The sequence below is a fragment of the Malaya genurostris genome, chromosome 1 (assembly GCF_030247185.1).
Source record: "Malaya genurostris strain Urasoe2022 chromosome 1, Malgen_1.1, whole genome shotgun sequence".
In the NCBI taxonomy this organism is placed as follows: Eukaryota; Metazoa; Arthropoda; class Insecta; order Diptera; family Culicidae; genus Malaya; species Malaya genurostris.
In genome coordinates this window covers 83259183-83281550 of record NC_080570.1, presented here as the reverse complement: position 1 = coordinate 83281550, position 22368 = coordinate 83259183, and the positions used below count along the sequence as shown (strand labels likewise).

At 36.0% G+C, this 22368-nt stretch overlaps 1 protein-coding gene across 2 annotated transcripts in view; it reads right to left on the bottom strand.

Annotated features, from left to right (window-relative positions):
- The window catches only part of LOC131440643 (homeobox protein homothorax-like), a 160027-nt gene that overhangs the window by 11687 nt on the left and 125972 nt on the right, over positions 1-22368 (bottom strand). For both annotated transcript variants that reach the window (XM_058612104.1, XM_058612105.1), the window contains exon 5: positions 7091-7149. In XM_058612104.1, coding sequence (XP_058468087.1) covers positions 7091-7149 — 59 coding nt within the window. The remainder of the gene's footprint in view (positions 1-7090; positions 7150-22368) is intronic.

The following is a 22368-nucleotide window of genomic DNA, read 5'->3' as shown; positions in this document are numbered from 1 at the left end:
ACGATTAAGTTCTACCCATTCTTCCATATGGCTCATTTTGAAAAGGCACCCCATAGTAAAGTAAGTAGTATTCACGACAAAAAAAAAACAGTTATCCTCTATGGGCAGTCCTGGACAATGTTTGTGAAGGATCAACGTGCAATGGGTGTTTTTGAACGGAAGGTGTTGTGAACCATCTTTGGCGGAGTGCGGATGGAACGCGGTACGTGAAGAAGGCGAATGAACGGCTGGGAGGATCAACCCTCGTCCAAACGGCCAAGGGTGGGCAGTTACAGTGGGCCGGGCATGTTGTTAGAATGTCGGAGAACAACCCGGTTAAAATGATCCTTGATAATGATCCGACTGGTATGAGAAGAAGAGGCACGCAGCGGGCAAGATGGATCGATCAAGTTGAGGACGACCTGCGGACCCTTCGCAGCTATCGAGGCTGGATGCGAACAACTATGCATCGAGTTGAATGGAGACGCCTCCTGTATATAGCAGAGACCCGCGTGGTCTACGACTGAAAGAGTCAGAGTAAGTAATAGTATAGAGGAAGGTATGGTAAAATATAACATAAAAGTTACATTTAGTGACAGCATAAAAGTTTAAAATGTTGTTTTCTCTAGTTCTCAAGCCCAATGAGTATTCAAAATCACAAGGCAAATTTTATGATGCATTCAAATCAAAAACACAATTCCAGGAATTATTAGCAAGTCATTAGACTTCACATGCTACGATTCGGATGAAACTTTGCATACGATTTTCGTATGACAAAACATTTGTTTTGCAGGGCTGGAGAGACCAATTGACTCATGACTGATTTTTATAGAGGAGGTATTTTTGCATGCACTTTCTTCAAATCGATAAAACTCGGAGATGGTACAAAAATTTTGTTCAAGAAGAAATTATAGGAAATCACTCAAAAAATATACACTGATAAAAAGTTCTATACTTTTTCACGAATTGGAAAATCAACCGAAAAAATAATATTAAAAGAAGAATATTCGAATATTTCAAGGTGGCAAGTGAATTGCCGATTTCAAATTTCCGTTTTTTTCCCGGTTTTTCGAGATAAAAGTTCCCGGATTTTGGAATAGGCTCAAATCGCTCCAGTTTAGTTGCCTAATATTCATTAAATTCAAACTTTAAATAGATATCCTATGTTTAAAAAAGATAATTATAATAGGCCCGCTAAATGAGGATTGAAGTACTTTTCAGGCAGCTCGATGTATAAACAGGAAATATTCATCATTACATGTGCATTAAGAAAAGCATTAAGATTTTTTCTAGCCATCTTGGGGTTTCGGTTACACGTAACCGTTTTCTTCCTAGTGCACATGACTGTTTTTATTTTTTTTGTACACATATGATTGAAAATAAATCAATAAGGAACAACAATCCTAAAAACGGACACTTGCCACTCTGAAAAAATAACAACAATCTATATCGGCAATTTCAAAGCATTTTGTACAATGTTTTCGTCGTTTCTTCCGAAAATGAAAGTGGAAATCTCAGATCGGCCGGAAAATTATAAACGGTATGATGGCACAGCGGATCAAACACAATATCGTCATTGCCAGGGATTCGGCCATGGTACAACAAATTGTCATATGGACATACGTTGTTTAGATTGTAGTAATTTGCTTGCAAGCACGGCTGTTCAATGAACGATAGCCTCAGATGAATTGTTATGCTCTGATTGTAAAATTGTAAAACCAATTATTAACAAATTTAAATTCTCTTGTAATAATATTCGATTTGAAATAAGTAGATGAACGCTAACTAAGATTTAGCAAAACCGTTCGGCTGCCATTACTTGCTTTTCTAAAACACCATTTTTTCTAACGTATCTGTTAGCCAATAAACAATAGGTACATCCGTCATGTTATCCCATTTTTGAAATGAAGTATGTTTACGATTTTAATGCGTTGATGAGCAAAAAATTCAAATGATAGCTGTAAAACGCACAATATATTGATCTGTTTTTTTTTTCTAACAGGATTCTAAACGCTCGTGGAGTAATCAGAAAAATAATCAGAAAGTACTAGTTCTTCATGATAAACTCTCCGCAGGTCAAATGAATGGTCTTATGGTCCCATACAAAACTCCTGAATTTAATTTGGATCCGACTTTCGGTTCCGGAATTACAGGATAAAGTGTGTAAAAACTTTTATAACAAAATGAGAAAAAAAAATCTAAACTGACGCAAAAACTGCTCCGTTTGTTATTCATTTTCGGTAGACGGCCAAACAAACTGATTTCGGCTATGCTGGATCCCAGATTCCGATTACGGAGGCACAGGAAATAGTGGTCAAATTTTCTCAAACGGATCTCATTCACTTTTCTCAGTGATGGTATGACAAATTTTTACATATTTTGTTTTTTTTTTATGGAAGGTTCACAAACGGAATTCCTGAATTTCATCCGGATCCGACTTCGAAATATAGGGTAAAGTGTGTTAAAAGTTTTATACCATCTCTGAAAAGGACGAAAAAACGTAAAAAAAAATTTAAACCGGCCTCAAAGCTACTCCGATTAATAGTTTTCATTAGTAGACGATCAAACAAACCGATTTCGAAGAAAATTATTTTTAAGAATGCCACAGTATATAAATTTTTAAATTTACCAATGATTTCCTCTATTTCATACAGGGTCCGGCACTCGAAGTGTAACCAATTAAAAAGGTCATAAATTCAGTTTGGAAAATTACTTTTACTTAATTCAAAGTACAAAATGTGTAAAAATAATACAAAATTCAGAATCAATTCACTTTTGCTCGATATGACCACCTTTTGCCTTGACTTGATGACTTGAGAGAGCGAAGGAGTTGCTTCGTTTGGCCGAATGTGACTTGCAGGTATTTTGGCCCACTCGCGGACAATAACTTTTTTCAGCGCCTCGAGACTGGTGTATCTTTTAGTTCGGACTTTGCTCTCCAAAATGGCCCAAAGAGAATAATCCATTGGATTCGCATCTGGTGAATTCGAGAGCCATTGTGTGGACGTGATGAAGTTCGGAACGTTGTTTTTCAGCTATTCTTGGTTCACTCGAGCTTTGTGAGACGGTGCCGAGTCCTGCTGAAACGTCCATGGTCTGCCACCGAAATGTTTGTCTGCCCACGGCTTCAAAGCAACCTCCAGAATACTTTCCCGATAATATGTCGCATTTATCTTGCTCGATGAAAACGATTGGAGAGCGCCCATCTGCGGTTACAGCGGCCCAAACAATTATCTGTTGCGGGTGCTGCCTCCTGGTGGCCAATCGATGACTCAAATTCTCGTATGAACGGTCGGTCAAGTAAACCCTATCGTTTTGAGAGTTTACGAATTGCTCAATTGGAAAAATTTTCTCGTCAGAAAATACAATGTTCGGAAATTGACCGCTTTCGGCCTAACGAAGCAACTCCTTCGCTCTCTCAAGTCATCAAGTCAAGGCAAAAGGTGGTCATATCGAGCAAAAGTGAATTGATTCTGAATTTTGTATTATTTTTACACATTTTGGACTTTGAATTAAGTAAAAGTAATTTTGAAAACTGAATTTATGGCCTTTTTAATTGGTTACAGTTCGAGTGCCGGACCCTGTAATAATTTAATTTGTCTCAGTAATGTCATCTTGAGACGATACTTGTGCTATGATGATATTTCTATGAGATGTCAATAGTACTCACTAAATTGGAAAAGTTGTCGACTTCGGTTTTATCCACCGTTTTAAGGGAGTATTTGAGTTCCTTCTTCGAGTACTGAAACTGGTTTCTGATGACCAGTATAGAACCTTATAATGATTTAGAATAGGGATTGTTTTGCTCAGTGAATCTATGTTTAATTTTCTTTTAAAGGTCCTCAACTATTCCATAGTAGGATCACAAGAATGTTGATATTGATGTAGATGTAAGATAATTGAATTTAGTTTGAACTTTTGGAACTGATAGACTTCTAAATTCAATTATGTAATGATTTAAATTATGTATGTATGGTATCGATAATTCCCAAAACAATTTCAGGGTTCACATTGCTTTTGATATGAGATCTGTATCCTAGCCAATTCGTTCTAAGATGGAAGAATATATAACTAATTGAACTAATCATTGCTTAATTTGAAACCCTCAATGTTATTGGTAGATAGTCTGAATCAAAGCCAGTTTACTCAGCTAAGCTGATGGAAATAAAACTGAATTTTCATCACTGGTTTTCAGCGGAGAGTTCATCATGAAGAACTAGTACTTTCTGATTATTTTTCTGATCACTCCACGAGCGTTTAGAATCCTGTTAGAAAAAACGTGCTTAATCCACCTAGCAGTGAGATGATACCTTTATTTTCATCAATCCGCATGTGTGTTTTGCATGAATACTCTTCGGTGTTCCAGTTTTCATGCCATTATTTTAATGACCGTCGCTTTAAGCGGCAATTTTGTGATTTCGGAATCGGAATCACGCCAACGAAAGCGATTCTAACCGCTGGATATTCGATTTCGCTAAAATATTTCGAATACAAACGAAACACCATTTTCTATTGTAGACTTCTGACTTGCGCTTTTGTCGTGTAACAATAGAGTCCCGAGGTTAGAGAGAATTAAATTCAACTTGTTGAAAAATCTGCCTGACGCTGCCAAAAGGCGCTTGTTGAATTTATTCAAAAAGTTCCTGGAGGGTAATTTTGTTCCACACGAATGGAGAGAAGTGATAGTTATCACCATTCAAAAACCTGGTAAACCAGCTTCCGATTAATATTCGTATTGGCCGATTGCTATGCTTTCCTGTATTCGGAAATTGTTGGAGAAAATGATTCTCTTCCGTTTAGACAATTGGGTCGAGACAAATGGATTGCTTTCAGGTAGACAATTAGGGTTCCTCAGGGGCAAAGCAACGAACGATTGTCTAGCGTTGCTCTCAACAGAAATTTAAATGGCATTTGCTCGTAAAGAACAAATGGAATCCGTTTTTTTCGACATCAAGGGGACATTCGATTCAGTTTCCATTAACGTTCTATCTGAGAAGTTGCATCAGCAAGGTCTTTCACCAGTTTTGAACAACTTTTTATATAATCTATTGTTCAAGAAACACATGAATTTTGCGCATGGTGATTTGTCGACAAAACGATTCAGCTACATGGGTCTTCCTCAGGGCTCATGCTTAAGCCCCCTTTTATACAATTTTTACGTGAACAACATTGATGAATGCATCAACACATCCTGCACGCTAAGACAACTTACCGACGACAGCGTTGTGTCTATTATAGGACCCAAAGCTGCCGATCACCAAGGACCACTACAAGATATCATCTACAACTTGTCAGTATGGGCTCTACAAATGGGTATCGAGTTCTCTACGGAGAAAACTGAGTTGGTTGTATTTTCACGGAAGCGAGAACCAGCACAACTACAGCTTCAACTAAGGATGAAACCATAGCTCAGGCCTTCACATTTAAATATCTCGAGGTCTGGTTCGACTCCAAAGGTACTTGGGGATGTCACATTAGGTGTCTGAAACGAAAATGCCTATAGAGAATCAATTTCCTTCGTACAATAACCGGAATTTGGTAAGGCTCTCAGCCAGGAGACCTGATCAGGTTGTAGAAAAAGACGATGTTTCCAGTAATGGAATAGGGATGTTCCTGTTTCCGCTCCGCTGCGAATATTGTTTTCATTAAACTGGAAAGAATTCAGTATCGTTGTTTGCGTATTGCCTTGGGTTGCATGCAATCAACTCATACGACGAGTCTTGAAGTGCTGGCGGGCATCTTACCGTTGACAAACAGATTCTGGGATCTCTCATATCGATTGCTTATCCGATGCGACATCTTGAATCCGATGGTGATTGAAAACTTTGAAAAGCTTGTCGAGCTTAATTCACAGACCCGTTTCATGTCCTTGTATTTTGACTGTATGGCTCAGAATATAAATCCTTCTTCGTTTGTTCCCAACCGTGTTCATTTTGTGGATAATTCAAATTCTACTGTGTTTTTCGACGCATCCATGAAAGAAGAAATTCGTAGAATCCCGGATCCTGTACGCCCTCAAGAGATCCCAACAATTTTAAATAATAAATTTAAAGAAATTGACTGTAATAAAATGGTCCACTGACTTTGGTATATTCAATGTAAATTTCACCGCTTCCTATAGACTCAGTGATCCGGTTTACGTCGCAGAGCTGACTGAGTTGCTGAAAACTACCCAAAAACGCCACATCAACGTCAGAGCACACCAACAAAGCATCCCAGCCAAGGATAATCTCTCTCGTTACAATCTGAAGAACGTGAAGATCCAGAAAACTCTATAAACATTGTGCCACAAACGAATGATGTATTTTAATTCAAAATCAATATTATTTAAGTCTCACCCTCCTCACATTTCTTTACTAACTCTAGGGGAGTATGCCGCTCCCTTAATACGGCATCCCTTCTTCTCCTATAACAACAAGACAACCGGCCACGTTAAGCTAAAGCAAATGAGCCGAATGAAAAATTTTATAAAAAAAAACATTCACACAATCAACTAATACGAACGATTATCGATATTCGGAAGTGTGATTAAAACATGGCAGTTGTATTCGTATTTACGTCCTCCAGTTATGCTTGTGACATTATCAAGCTACCGTATTTTAGAAAAAAGTTAAATATTGTGGCTGTCCGTATTTTAAAATAACTGAAACCAAAGGAATTGACGCGTCCAAAATTAATTGTTTATTACTAAAATATCCAGAGAGTGCCAAAATCGGAAGTGGGAATAGTGTGTACAAAAAATTTTCAAGTATTTTTTAATGCAAGAAATACATCTTCAAAATAAAAATGAAAAAATTGAGAGTCTTCCCGATAGTACCTTAAATATCCGACATTTTTTTTCTTCTTCAAAATAATTAAAAAAATATTAATCAATAGAACAACCCTTGCTCCGTTAATAAAAGGTAAAGGGTCGATATCGTGAGAAAATTGTCTCCACTCCAAGCCCTTTCAAGCGAATGTAACGATATGAATTTTCTTTGGGTGCAGATTTTACATGCATACCCTGCTAAATCTTTAACACAATTTTTTAGGTGTGTACTTATTTATGCAAAGTGAAATATTTATTTTGAGGTTGGATAGTGCGATCGAATAATTTATTGTTTAAACTTACCTGCTCGATTAGATTGATCTATCATTGGTTGTACAATTCTTCGTCGTGCATTGATGAACCTGGGAAGAAAATATCATAACAATTAACACAAAATAGCAGAAAACTTGCTCGGTGGTGTAGGGGAAGGGGGCGGGGATGTTGTGGTAAACACAATCACTAGAAAGATTTGAAAAATAGGGCTATTGTACCAATGGTCATATCCTTAGTAAATCAACGAATTGTGGTAAATTTATATACAATATCTTTGATTCGGCTATAAGAAGCAATGGGAACAGTTTGGAATCTAGTTAAACCTAGACTATCTCATTCTCTATTTCGATTAAATCAATTAGATGAATTTAACAAACGAAAATTAAACGATAATATCATTCCGGTGTAGTAATTGACATTACTACACCGGAACGATATTATCACACCATCGGCTTTTTTCAAATAAACTACAGTTTTTTAATTAATCATTTATTTTACCCCGGCTTTACATTCGTTTATTCTTTCGGTCTCACTTATCATAAAATAGCTAAAATTTTTATCAACCGTAGCACCGTCTTTTACCAACATCACACACTAGTAGCAGACATCCGTAACCGTTTCGTTTTCTTTATAGCGTGTACGAAATAGAACAAAGCATGCATCGTTCGTTTTGTGTTTTCGTTTTTCACCGTACCACCACGTACGGTGTTGTACATATTGTCATTCTATATGACAATATGAAAATTTTGACGCTCATCTCCCTGCAACTGCGGAACCGGAAGTCGGATCCAGATGAAATTTCAAAGTAGCTTTGAAGATAATATGAGCGTTATTTCAAATCACGAGTTGTGAAAATCGGCTCAAGCATCCCAGAGAAATCGAAGAAAATTCTGTTTTTGGAGTTTTTCTTCACCACTTTCGGTGCTTCCGGAACAGGAAAAGGGGGGGACCAGTAGTGCCGAATTATGTTATTATCTCACAAGCTAACAAGCTCTACAAACTAGATGAATTTATCAAACAGTTTTATGGGATTTGTACTTGTTTTTGACCATCGTTGGTGAAAAAATACTAATGAAATTGGTAATTTTCCACTTATCACGCTTTAGTTCCGGAACTGAAAGTCTTATCCGTATAAAATGTTTCATAAATTTCTAGGATACTATAAGACCTTTTATTTGCATCTTAGTTTGTATAAATCGGTTGCGCCGTTTCAGAGAAAATTGAGTGCACACTTTTTTTTTACATATTACCATGTAACTCCGGAACCGGAAGTCAGGTACAAATGAAATCCAATAGCAAGTGAAAATCGGTTGAGCCATTTCTGAAAAAAAAAAAACTACAATGATCAGCCCCATGGGGTTGTTCGAGCCATTGATGTGGAACAATGCAACCAAAATTTCTATTGATCGACATTTTCAATCAAACAGTTCAATCAATCGTCACACTTTTGAATCCGCAACTGCACTAGAGTCTGCTTAGATTGATCTTTATTAGGAACCAACACCAAACACGCGAATTCAAAATATAGACTCTATTTGTCTTGATTTGTATTTATTTTGTAGCCGACGTGATTACCTCAACATCCCAAATGTATGCAGTTATATTTTTGTACACACTTGCGATACGGATTCCGATATTAAGCTTCTCTTCGCCAAGCTGGTGTTCAAGTTTTGTATGCTAGCAGATTTTTTATAGCGTTAAGTTTCTCTACCATTCTGCCATTTCGGTTGGAGCGATAAGCTTTTTCTCATTATTAATCAAGTTCATCTTATTAAATATAAATTAGGAATTAATCTTAAGCACTCAAAATTGACCTTGGGGTAGTTGCAAATTTCTGAGGCGAAAACGACATAACATGGAATTTCATCCGAACTCGCATCACACAAGATCAGAGCATACCAAGTAAAGCTCCAAATCGTTTTATAGCACTTTTTGTCTTGCTGTCTAGCAATAACATACCTCTGGCATGCTACACGTAGGACTGAAACGTTAGCTATAATTTCGCTTATATTTATAGATTCGCGTGCTTACAACTGCTTCACTTTTACATCGATTGACCAATCAGAGCGATGCTTTCCCATTGATTTATCGCTTACTCCTTCAAAAGCATCGTCTATGGCAGGAAAATCCGGTATGCCGGAGATTTTCAGCAGACGAAATAGGACACTGCTAGCTATTAATCAACATTTTAATGATATATAATTGAAAATACATGGCTATGATCATTCATATCAATGCGTAGTAATATTTCCAATCAATTGATGAAATAATATTACTGATTGAAACTAAACTGACTGAGCTGTAAGTGTTAGAAACCTGACCGTATTTCTATTTGTATTTACACTTGAATTTCTAATTTGCACCCCTATATAGAATGCAAAGATGTGTTCCATATAAAAAATGAGTGCATATTTTTTTCCATTTTTATAGTCCATATTTTCCTATATCTTCGAATATTTACTAAAATGTGGAATGACAAAAGGTCGAAACACCAAAAGGTTGAAAGAACGAAAGGCCGAATGCGAAATGGTCAAATACGACAAAAAGTCGAAATAACAAAACGTCGAATATAACGAAATGTCGATAGTAGCAAATAGTCGAATAACCATAAGGTCGAATACACCATAAAGTCCAAAGGACCAAAAAAGTCGAATATAACGGAAGATAGAATACAACAATTAGTCGAATACAATGTAAGGGTGAATTCTGGGTGTGTTAAATGGCATATTTCACTGAATATGAACTGTTAAATCAAATTAATCGCCAGCAGTTTATGTTGAACTGCTAACGCCACCTAATGGTTCAACATAAACCGCTGAGCAGACGTAAAGTATTTGCTACTTACAAATCACTTATTGGCACCGAAGTGCCATGTCTATCCTGACGTACCGAAAGAACAAAACAAATTGACGACATACTGGCCGCCAACAGATTGTAGTCATTTAGAGGTTTGGTACCTCATGTGTACCGTTTTGTGCTAAAGTGCACATGACTAGTTTTCATATTTTTACGGGTTCGGATGAAATTCAGGAGTTTCGAATGGCACCATGAGACCTTTCATTTGAATCTAAATTTGTAAAATTTGGATGAACGTTCTCTGAGAAAATCGATTGCACGTTTTTAGTTCATTTTGCACATTGCATTTTTACCCCATAACTCCAGAACCGGAGGTCGGATCCAGATGGAATTTAATAGCAACGTACGAGGCTACTAGGCCTTCGATTTAATTCTTAGTTGAAGAAAATCGGTAGAGTAGTCTTTAAGAAAATCGAGTGAACTTTTTCTTAATTTTTTTGCGCATTTCACCCCGTTACTCCCGAACCGGAGCCCGATCCGGGTAAAATTCAATAGCATTCTATGGAACCAAGAGAGCTTTCATTTGAATCTAAGTTTGTGAAAATCGGTCCAGCTATCTCCAAGAAAATCGAGTGCACATTTTTGTTACATGCACACACACACATACACACACACACACAAACAGACCTTTTCTCAGTTCATCGAGCTGAGTCGAATTATGAATGACATTCGGCCCTCCGGGCCTCGGTTAAAAAGTCGGTTTTCACAGTGATTGCATAACCTTTCTATATGAGAAAGGCAAAAAGAAACGATTTGTATCCTATTGATATTATGGTGAAATTACATGTATATATACACTCTTTTAATTTAAGTGCAGTGAATGACCGGAAGGTTGAACTGCTAATAAAACCACAACAACAACAATATTTATGTCATTTACCTCGAATGTACTAAACAGAACCAAAAGAATATTCCTCCTTCACTTGAAACTGAGCTCTGAACCTGAACCAAACGCAATGAGGTGTTTATGATGCACTTGCTTTACTTCCTGCTTTGTCAACTGCGCATGAACTTTATGAACAAATATATCAACCTTCAACCCAGTAGAATTTAAATGTCGCCTACTCTATCAAAACCGTCTGAAAGGCACACACTTGTCGTGAGTTTTCCTTTTCGTTGATACCATGCACGCACATACACACACAAACGTTGAGCTGCGTCGAATGGTATAGTACCATGGGTCTCCGAGGCTCCGTTCTAAATTCGGCTTTTCAGCAATTCGATTATTTTATTCTACTATTGCAAAAAGATACCAATCCGCGATTAATTTCGAAAGTAGACTACAAGATTCCGACAATAAGTTTGTTCTCATGAGGTCGACTCACACGTTTTATTCACGCAGTTCGTTTGAGTGTATTCTTGAATACGAAAGTTAGGTCGGAGCAATGAACTACTTAAATAACACGTAATTTTAAGCGTCGTTCCTCGGTATTTGAATAATTACTAGAAAATACAAAAAACTGCAGGAATCGCGTAAAAAGATACTACATTATTTGATTTTATTCATGATTAAAATCTATATATTTTTAAACAAAACGCCTGAGTTTATGCTGCAAAGATCATCATCGTAGCAAAAGCACCCCCGGGTTTATACCCATCAGGCGGTGTGAGATGCGTTACGCTTGAATTTCGGCGAAAATAGCTCAAATGGTCCGAGAACTTTTAATCATGGTGTTTTATCATAGCATGAAAATTTATTCTTTTTCGTAAATCTACACTCAATTTGCTCATGTGTATAATCGGAAATTTGCCTGTGTATAACAAAACAAAATCATTGAATTTTCCATTGAAATAACGCTAGATTATTGATAGTAATATTGTATCATCTTGTGCAGTAATCATTGAAACCAGGTTAAAAGCGTAGAAGTTAAACCTTAATACCACACTAATCGCATTATTGAGCTTATGCATGCAAAATAATTTAATGCTCTATCTAAATTTAAATATTATCTGTTTATGTGCATTCACAGAATGTTGTTTGTATAATACAAACCAGTTTCAGAAGGAAAATATATCTTTCGCGTAGCATTTGTCATTGCTTTTCCTATAGTAGCTGCAGCAGCATAAAAAGGGGGATCAATTTATCTTTATGTATCTTTTGTGTCGAGTTCATACGATACGCTTGACAAATTTCCATTTTCCAATAACCTGGAAACGATGCGAAGTAGTCCAACTCACCGAGTTTTAGTATGGTGTGAAATTCAGTTCGTATGAGGGGGAGTGTCATGAATAATGTAATGAACGAAAACTGAGTATTTAAAGTCAAAATTTTTAGAACTCAGCAGGGTCGGATAATGGATGACCAGGGAGTTGGGGTGAGATGGAAGAAGTGTTTGATTTGTAATTTGCTCTATATTTAACCTGAACCAGCCACGGCTCCTACAAGGTTCATGGTACTTGCCGTTTTAGAGCTACACAGAAAAAAATATGAATTTTACAAGTCACATAATTCTACAAATGATACAATTCATAACTACTTAACTTGTCAAACGATGCAATATTCCATTCATACAGGTTCCGAGTGTAATTTGCATTCGGCTGCCAAGTGCCACTGTATGGATTTATGTGTATCAATTATTCATTAACCAGTTATGTGCTTCTGTGGCTCGGTCGATTAAATGGCGTGCTTTGTGACTTAATGTTTCTCGGTTCAAGTCGCGCTGTTGCTATCGATCTTTTGTTTTTTATTTCATTCGATTTGAATCTATGTAATATTCAAATCACACAATTTTACATGTTTTGGAATATAAATTTGTGTGAAACATGACGCTCCATTTATATGCATCTTATGGGATGTAAAATCACAAGATTTTTTCGAGCTGTGTAGCGCAGGAGCGCTCTGTGGAGCCATTGATTGTACTATTAGTACTTATTATTGTGATTGCTACTGTCATCTGATGCATTGAAGTAGATTATCATTTGAATTTTATAAATTTTGAATTCAGCAATAGTAGTCATTTTCTATGAGAAATCAGAATTACATCATCATTCGCCAATCAAACTAACGGGCGACATTCGTAGCACTCTTCACATTTTCGAATGATGCAATAAAGTAATTGAAGTACATTTTCATATCTAATATAGTAAAGAATGGAATAATCTTTAAAATTATGAGATGTTACAATTAAACATACAATTCGCCCGCCAACTCTATACGTCCACTGTATTTAATTGCTTCAGTGAAACAGTCACTAACGTCATAAAACCACCTCGGTGGCATGATTATCTTTTATTTTTTAGTCCTTGCTTTCCTCTTCGCTGTCATGTTCTGGGTTCAAGCAATGTTCATAATTTTGCTTTAAATCTTCATTATACGGGGCCGAGTGTCGATTAAAAAATGCACACATTTGTTGATGGATTTATACATTTCAACTACAAATCGATTTGGAAACATTTGGCTTAAGCATATTAAACAACGTCGTTTAAGTATTTCTTTAGTATGCAATTGCAAAATTGGTTTGAATTGACTTATGTTTTCACGAGCCAATCACTACTTGCAATAATGATGTCATCCTCTCGAGCGTTCTACACAGTACGAACTATCGTACAAAACGGAATCCATAAATATATGCTGTCACATTTTTTGTTCAATCAACGGTAATTTGACTTGCGAGTCGATGACAAAAGAGGAAATTACTCCCAGTTGATCACTGGAAAGTCCCTTTTGCACTGTGTGGATGTGATTTTCTGTCTGCTGCACACCGTGTTCTCTTGAGTATATTGAATACCAATTAGGGTAACGGCTCCAGCAGGCATCTAATATACGAAATCCAATATTTAGAGTAAAATCTGCTGTATATGTTTGATAGATTGTCATTCAAGGTAAGCTTAATTGCAGATTCATTTAACTATTTTATCTGCGGTATTGCTTCTTAGAGCCGAAGCAAAGATATTGTAGCCGATTTTATCACAATTCTTTGATTGAACGTCGATTGGTCGTTAAATGGTGATTATTTATTTATTTATTTCTTATTAGGTTCATCTGACATATGTCTTAATGAACCGAAAGAGTGGAAAAAGCCTATATGAGTTGAATACATTTCATGCCATTCTCAGACAGGCGCAAAAATCACTATCTTTTTAACAACAAACACAAAACAAAAAGTAATTACAATGCGTCTTAAGTCAAGTAAAATAAACTAACACATAAAAATTGTCGTTAAAATATGGTTAGTTTCATTCTTTTTGCGAAGCGACGGGGAGGCTCATCAAACTCAAAAAGCTCAACAGAAGCTCGTGTGTCGCAGTTATAGCTACTTTCAAATATAGTCCTGTGAAATCCGTTTTGAAGTAGAGTCGTATTTCGCAATGATCTGCTTGGTACTCGAAAACTAATTTTGCTGCTCAATTCTGGAGCACCAATCTCCCCGTTTATTGACTTCGCAATGGTCAATGCCTGTTGAATTTTTCTTCGGTGCTGTAAAGTATCGATTCCCAACAATTGGCATCTGTCCGGATATGGTGGCAAGTTTACAGGCTCCACGATATTTGATACGGACTCCAGAATAAGTACAAGGAATAAACAATTGTGTCACATTTGCGGCTAGACTAAAGTACCATTTTAAGCACAGACTGAACGAGATATTTAGCTAATGTAATTTTTTGTTTTATAATGTGTTTATCGTCAACAGTATTTCATGTTTATAACTAATTTCCTAATATATTTGTTTCCTTTCCAACATAGTGTAGTAATTAAATTGTTGATCCCTTAAAAGGAAATCTTCTCCACTGGGACTCCACTTTATGTTAATGATAAATTGCACATCAAAGCTTGAATAAATAGAATCTCAGTGGATTTTGTATCAAAATTAAATTTGTATTTCTAGTATTATTATTTCCAGTGTATATTTGTTTCTTATTTTCCGCTGAGATTAGTTGCGTCCACTACCAGGGGCTCCAAACTGAAGCTTTTTGGCGTGGGGGAGTGTGATGTAAAAAAAAATATTTACAACCAGATCCTAAGAGTAATGCAACATCGTTGAAAAATACACGCATTACACGCAGTTGTCTATCGGAAAGATATGAGTTCAGCCAAGACACGAGTTGCGATGATAAACCAAGTCGAAATAATTTACACAACAGTATTCGATGATCAATCTTGTCAAACGCTGCTTTTAGATCGGTGTAGATAACATCCATTTGTGCTTTTGCCTACATACTAGATATACATTTAAATCTGTATTGATCAAATGAAATGTAGTTCTTTGCACGATCTAAAATAGCACCATCCACAATTATCTCGAATAATTTCGATGAAGCTGAGAGGCTAGTTATTCCTCGATAATTTGCTACATTTCATCGATCACCATTTTTTGAAAACAGGACACATATATGACTGTTTCCATATGCAAGGGAATCTGCTTTGCTCGAACGATCGGTTGAAAATAACACTTAGTGGTCCAGCTATGGAGGATATGCAGCGACACAATACAACGGCGGATATTCCATCCGGACCAGGCGAAAATAAAACGCTTCAGTTTTCTTGCCGCTTGTTCAATCATGTGAGGTGTAACGGTAAAAATGTGCAAATCAAATAAATCAGATGGCACATTTGCAGCTGCATCGTTCGCTTCGCTAGGCCATGTAGAATTACTCGAAAAAACAGTGTAAAATTTCGCGAACAACTCACATGACTAAGGAACAGAAGTAGCAACTTCATTGTCAAGAAATACGTTGGTTGGAGCAGAAGAACATTTTATCTTTGAGTTAACAAATCGCAAAAAACTACGAGGATTGCGTTGGAGATTCGAAGGATGACAGAATCAGCTCAACTGAAAATTGATGCATGATTACAGCGATTAGTGCTAACGGCCGCCAAACCACTTGAGATCGGCGAACAAAACCAGCGAAAATTTAGAAAACGGTCATAGAATCGATGCAAACTTCAACAGGATGATGAAATAAATATACTGCAGAAAGCAATCAATACAATCTGATTTAGACAGAATAGCAACAACACTTTCAAAAACGTGCTTAATCCACCTAGCAGTGAGATGATACCTTTTTTATCATCCGCATGTGTTTTTGCATGAATATTCTTCGGTGTTTTAGTTCTCAAGACATTAAACATTCCATGAGATGTCGAAATAATTTCCACTTTAGAGTTTACGGTTATTTACGGTACTACCAGAACCGATGTTCAGGAACCAGCATAACCGAAAACTATTCGTATGGCCATAAATTAATATGACAAATAAATTGCAATAGTTTGGAGTTCAACTTTGAAGCTTTTTTGGATTGTCATCTTCTATACAATGTTGCAAATATTCTTCGTGTAACTAATTCATTCATCGATCTTCGCCGCGAATATGCTTCAATTACTTACGAGACGGGCGAACAACGTTGAACTATTCACTGCACGAAAGAGAGAACGGTGAAAATAAATAAGCAATAATCGTAGAGAACCCGAATATACTAATACATTCTTCGCTTCGTGCATGTTCGTTTTATACATTCGTTTGTCATTCGTTCATTTACTTTACTCTTCGAATTTTTTTTAAATAACTATTTATTAGAATATGAGTTAAAATTAAATTATTAAGATTTAAATTGGGTGTTCAGCCACAAGTGGTGACTTTTCAGCCCTATTATATATATGATTTGGTTATTACCATGAAGACATTATTTGCTTCCGCAATTCTGAGATTTTTGTGTAGGGAAAATTCTAAACCTACTTGTATTGTGTAATGGAAAAAAGGAACTTATATACTAACTTACTAATTAATACAGAGAGCGAATCGATTCAATTGAAGATTGCATCGATTTTTGTCGGAATTTGCTTATAATATTATAAGACATTACATCTAATGGTTCTATATTTTTGAGTCTGTGTAACTCATTTGTACTAAACCAGGGAGGACGCTTCAAAATCATTTTCAGAATTTTATTCTGAATCCTTTGAAGCGTTTTCTTCCTGGTGGAACAACAACTTGACCAAATTGGTACTGCATAAAGCATGGCTGGTCTGAAAATTTGTTTATAAATTGACAATTGGTTTTTTAGACAGAGCTTAGAATTTCTGTTTATAACTGGATATAAACATTTAATATATTTATTACACTTCGCCTGGATTCCTTCAATGTGATCCTTGAAAGTGAGTTTTTTGTCATACGTTAAACCTAAGTATCAGACCATGTCAATTCCAAGCCATTCAATTTGAGAATGTGATTATTGTTTGGTTTAAGAAAAGAAGCTCTTGGCTTATGAGGAAAGATAATTAATTGCGTTTAGTTTAATTTTCCATTTTGACAGATAATCACTGAAAATATTTAAACTTCTTTGTAGGCGACTGCAGATCACTCTTAGATTTCTACCCGTGGCTAACAGACTTGTGTCGTCACAGAATAGCGATTTCTGACAACCAACGGGTAGATTTGGAAGATCAGAAGTGAAAATATTATACAAGATTGGAGCTACGCTCGAACCCTGCGGAACACCGGCTCGTACGGGTAGCAATTCAGATTTACATTTCTGATAGCTAACCTGAAGAGTACGATCAGTTAAATAATTTTGAATTATTTTGATCAAATAAATAGGAAACTGGAAATCAGACATTTTTGCTATTAAACCTTTGTGCCAAACACTGTCGAATGCTTTTTCTATGTCTAGAAGAGCAACTCCAGTGGATAACCCAGAAGATTTATTTGCTTTTATCATGTTTGTTACTCTGACAAGTTGATGAGTAGTTCAATGTTCATGACGAAATCCAAACTGTTCTGGTAAAAAAATTGAATTCTCATTTATATGAGACATCATTCTCAACAAGATAATTTTTTCAAAAATTTTACTGATAGAAGAAAGTAAGGTAATTGGTCGATAACTTGATGTTTCTGCTGGATTTTTATCAGGTTTCAGGATAGGAATTACTTTAGCGTTTTTCCATCTTTTTGGGAAGTAAGCTGTTGAAAATTTTAACCAGGAGTCTCAAGGCAACATCGGGAAGATTTTTAATAAGAATATTAAAAATTCCATCATTACCAGGAGCCTTCATGTTTTTGAGTTTCCTAATAATTGATTTAATTTCGTCAAAATTCGTCTCAATAATGTCATCGTGTGATAACACTTGGGTTGAAATATGTTCATATTTCAGTGAGACTTCATTTTCAATAGGACTCACAACGTTCAAATTAAAATTGTGGACACTCTCGAACTGCTGAGCAAGTTTTTGAGCTTTTTCGCCATTTGTAAGAAGTATTTGATTTCCTTCTTTGAGAGCAGGAATTGGTTTCTGAGGTTTCTTAAGAACCTTAGAAAGTTTCCAGAAAGGTTTAGAATAAAGTTTAATTTGTTCAACTTCTTTAGCGAAATTTTTATTTCGCAAAAGAGTAAATCTATGTTTAATTTCTTTTTGTAAATCCTTAACTATGTTTTTCAAAGCAGGATCACGAGAACGTTTGTATTGTCGTCGACAAACATTCTTCAACCGAATGAGCAGTTGAAGATTGTCATCGATGATAGGAGAATTTAATTTAGTTTGAGCTTTGGGAACTGAAAGATTTCTAGCTTCAATAATATAATGATTCACATTATCAATTGCTGTGTCGGTGTCCGCAGAATTTTCTAAAATAGTTTCATGATCCACATGATTTTCAATGTGAGATCTGTAATCCAACCAATTAGCTCTATGATAGTTGAATATAGAACTAATAGGATTAATTATAGCTTCGTTGGTAAGTCTGAATGTTACAGGAAGATGATCTGAGTCAAAGTCAGCATGTGTAATCAGTTCACTACAAATGTGACTTTGATCCGTTAGAACCAGATCAATTGTAGAGGGATTTTTCACCGAAGACAAGCAAGTCGGATTACTGGAATGAAGAACTGTGAAGTAACCAGCTGAGAGTTGATTATGAAGTATTTTACCATTACTGTTATTTTGCCTACAATTCCACTGGACATGCTTAGCATTTAAGTCTCCTATTACGAAAAATTTCGGTCGATATCTTGTGAGTTTTTGCAAATCGCCTTCAAAGAAATTTAATTGTTCGCCGGTGCATTGGAATGGCAAATATGCTCCAGCGATGAAATAAATTCCATGAATGGTTTCAACTTCGATTCCCAAGCTTTCAATAACTTTAGTATTGAAAGAAGGTAAAATTCGATGTTTAATTTGCCTTTGGACAAAAATAGCAACTCCACCACCCATTCCAGTAAACCTGTCAAATCGATGGACCACATAATGTGGATTACTTTTCAATTTAACATTTGGTTTAAGAAAAGTTTCTGTCACAATGGCAATATGGATTTTGTGAACTTTGAGAAAATTATAAAATTCATCTTCTCTCGGCGTTGAAGGAATATTTGTAGGTAGACTGCCATTAGAAGAAGATGATTTGGCCGGTCAACCTATTAAAAAATTGTTTTCGTTAGAAGATGAACTGCAAGGCGGTCCTGTGTTTTGATTATTTACATTAGAAGAAATAGGTGGTAGGTTTCTACCTAATATACAAGCATAACTGACATTAGAAGAAGATGATGACGAGGTCGATCTACCTGTGAATAAATTGTTTTCGTTAGAAGACGAATTGGCAGGCGTACCTATTTTTTGTTTTAAATTCAAAGAAATAAGTGCCTTAGAAGAATTAGGCGTGGCATTTGTAACGGTTTTTTGATTTTCAGGTATGTTCTGTAAATTTAAGGTCGTTGATTTGACTTGTTGTCTAAGCGAACGAGCGTTTAAAATTTTTTCCCTGACAGGACATTTCAAATAATTGGATTTCTGATTTCCATTGCAATTTGAACATGAAAATTTATCAGTGGTTTCATTCATTGGACAAACGTCTTTCGAATGCGATTTACCACAATTCAAACACCTTATATCCATATGACAATTTTCGGTTCCATGACCGAAGCCTTGGCAACGACGACATTGCGTTAAGTTTGCAATACGATTATGCCGTTTATAATGTTCCCAATGAATTTTAATGTGGGAAATGAAACGTACTTTTTCTAAAGCTTTCAAATTGTTTACATCACTTCGATTGAAGTATATTAGGTAAAGTTCATGGGAAATTCCAGAGCGTGGTTTAGAAGTACCATTCGCTCTTTTTTTCATAAGTATTACTTGGGAAGGGGCAAAACCAAGCAATTCTTTTAGTTCATTTTTAATTTCATCAATACTTTGATCATTTGATAAGCCTTTCAAGACAGCCTTGAAGGGTGTCTGATTTTATATCATATGACTAAAATTTATGAAGTTTCTCGGACAAATATCGAATAAGACGTTCGTAATCTTCCAATCCATCAACCAAGACTCGTCCGATTTGAAATGAGACTTTTACTTCCGGGAGAAAAGTAGAAAGCTCAGTACGGAATGCTTTGAAGTCGGAAATCATCACCGTCACTGGTGGCATAGATTGTTGTTTCTTCCCAGAACGACAAGCGTCCATTTTGGGAATTTTTAAAGAATTTTCTTCTATGTCGCTACAATCACCTTGAGACTGACTAATTGTTAGTCTTTAAAAAGACTGTTAGTGATTAAGGTAGCCTTGAAAAAGACTGAAGTCTTGAATCAATGAAACTCTAGGTAGCCAGAAAAAATTTCCAGGAACCAAGAGCTATATGCGTGCGGTGCGAACGACTGTTCAACACCGACTGATACTCTTCGAATTGGTTCGAATAGCGTCACTGCGATGATCGTTGATTTCCATTCTTCGCAAATGGAAATCAACGATTCATCTAATAAATTCATCATATCTCGTGAGGTAGCAGCAATGGGAGAGTGCTGGGATATGGTTCATCACATACACATAAGACTATGGTAATAATGCAGGGGTAAACGTCTTAATTTGCTTGTTTCAAAGAAAGCACGAACGACCATCGCGAATTAGGTTTTGACGATAATCGCTGTATGAATATTCGTTCCATATTCGCGTTAAGTCATTCGGGGGTATGTTCATTGCGAATAACAACTGTAAGGAATAGATCTTCGAGCGAGCAACGAAGCAGCGTCGGCTTCGTTCGCACCCGAATATACGGACAAGTCCGAATAACGATTATCGAACAAAGGCGAAGGGAAGTGAACGATGATCATTGGCGTTCGTTGTATTTTTGATATTCGAGCAACATCGCTTCTATATCGGTTTGAATTTTGAAAACTCATCACCCTGTAATTCAAGAATCGGATAAAATTCATTGATTTTGTGTGGGGTCATAAATCCTTTAATTTTTGTTTTTGAAATACGATTTGGCTTTTTTTGAGAAAACGATTGAGGAATTCTAAAATCGGTGTAGCCAAAGTCAATTAAATCCACCTCAGGAACTGTATAGTTCACATTTGATTCAAACTGTTGGAAAATCAGTGTAGACATCTTTGAGAAATCGTAGTGCGAAATAAATTTGTGGGTACCTTCCGAATCGAAAACTGAATACTGCTAAAACTGAAATAAGTTTATTTGGTTATCGAGGAAAAACGTAGTAAAGGTCGGACAAAAATCTATCACAAAACTTCAATTTGACACTTTTTTACGAAGTGATATAACTAAGTCCTCACAAAATCCTTTCTAATGCCTCCTCGTGTGTCCATGATGACATTTGGTCAATAGAACGGCTACGACTGGGTGGTATCGCCTTCTGCAATAATAGCCGAATGAGAGGGTGCGATATTGCTTATAAGTTAAAGCCCAACATATAGGGCAAAATTTATCATAGTATAATATAATTATTAGTATATATTATATTATATTATATTATATTATATTATATTATATTATATTATATTATATTATATTATATTATATTATATTATATTATATTATATTATATTTAGGTATGTTATATATTTTCCATAAATACTTTTCTCTCTTAAGGCAGTTTACATAAGTTTTTCTTCGTTGTAGCATCGCTTTGACATATAATTTTTATCCTAATATAATTTTCATATAGTCACAACGACTTGAATTTAATAAAACAGATCAGTTGCAATCTCAAATCGATTGCCCCGAATTGTTAGGCAAACTAAATTTAAATATCCATTCTCGAAATCTTCGATCTCATCAATTCCTGAGAATTCGAAGCGCTCGCACTAGTTATGGCTATCTCGCTATACTATAAAACATTGTTTTGCCTTTCTCATATAGAAAGGTTATGCAATCACTGTGAAAACCGACTGTTGAACCGATGCCCGGAGGGCCGAGTGTCATATACCATTCGACTCAGTTCGTCGAGTACGCAAAATGTCTGTGTGTGTATGTGTGTGTATGTAACGGTTTTTTGCACTAACTTTTCTCGGATGTGGCTTTACCGATTTTCACAAACTTAGATTCAAATGAAAGGTCTTGTGGTCCCATAAAAAATTCCTGGATATTATTTGAATCCGACTCCCGGTTCGGGAGTTATGGAGTAAAATGTGCAAAAAAAAAAGAAAATATGTGTTCTAACTTTTCTCATAGATGGCGCGACCGATTTTCACAAACTTAGGTTCAAATGAAAGGTCCTGTAGTCCCATGCGTTAT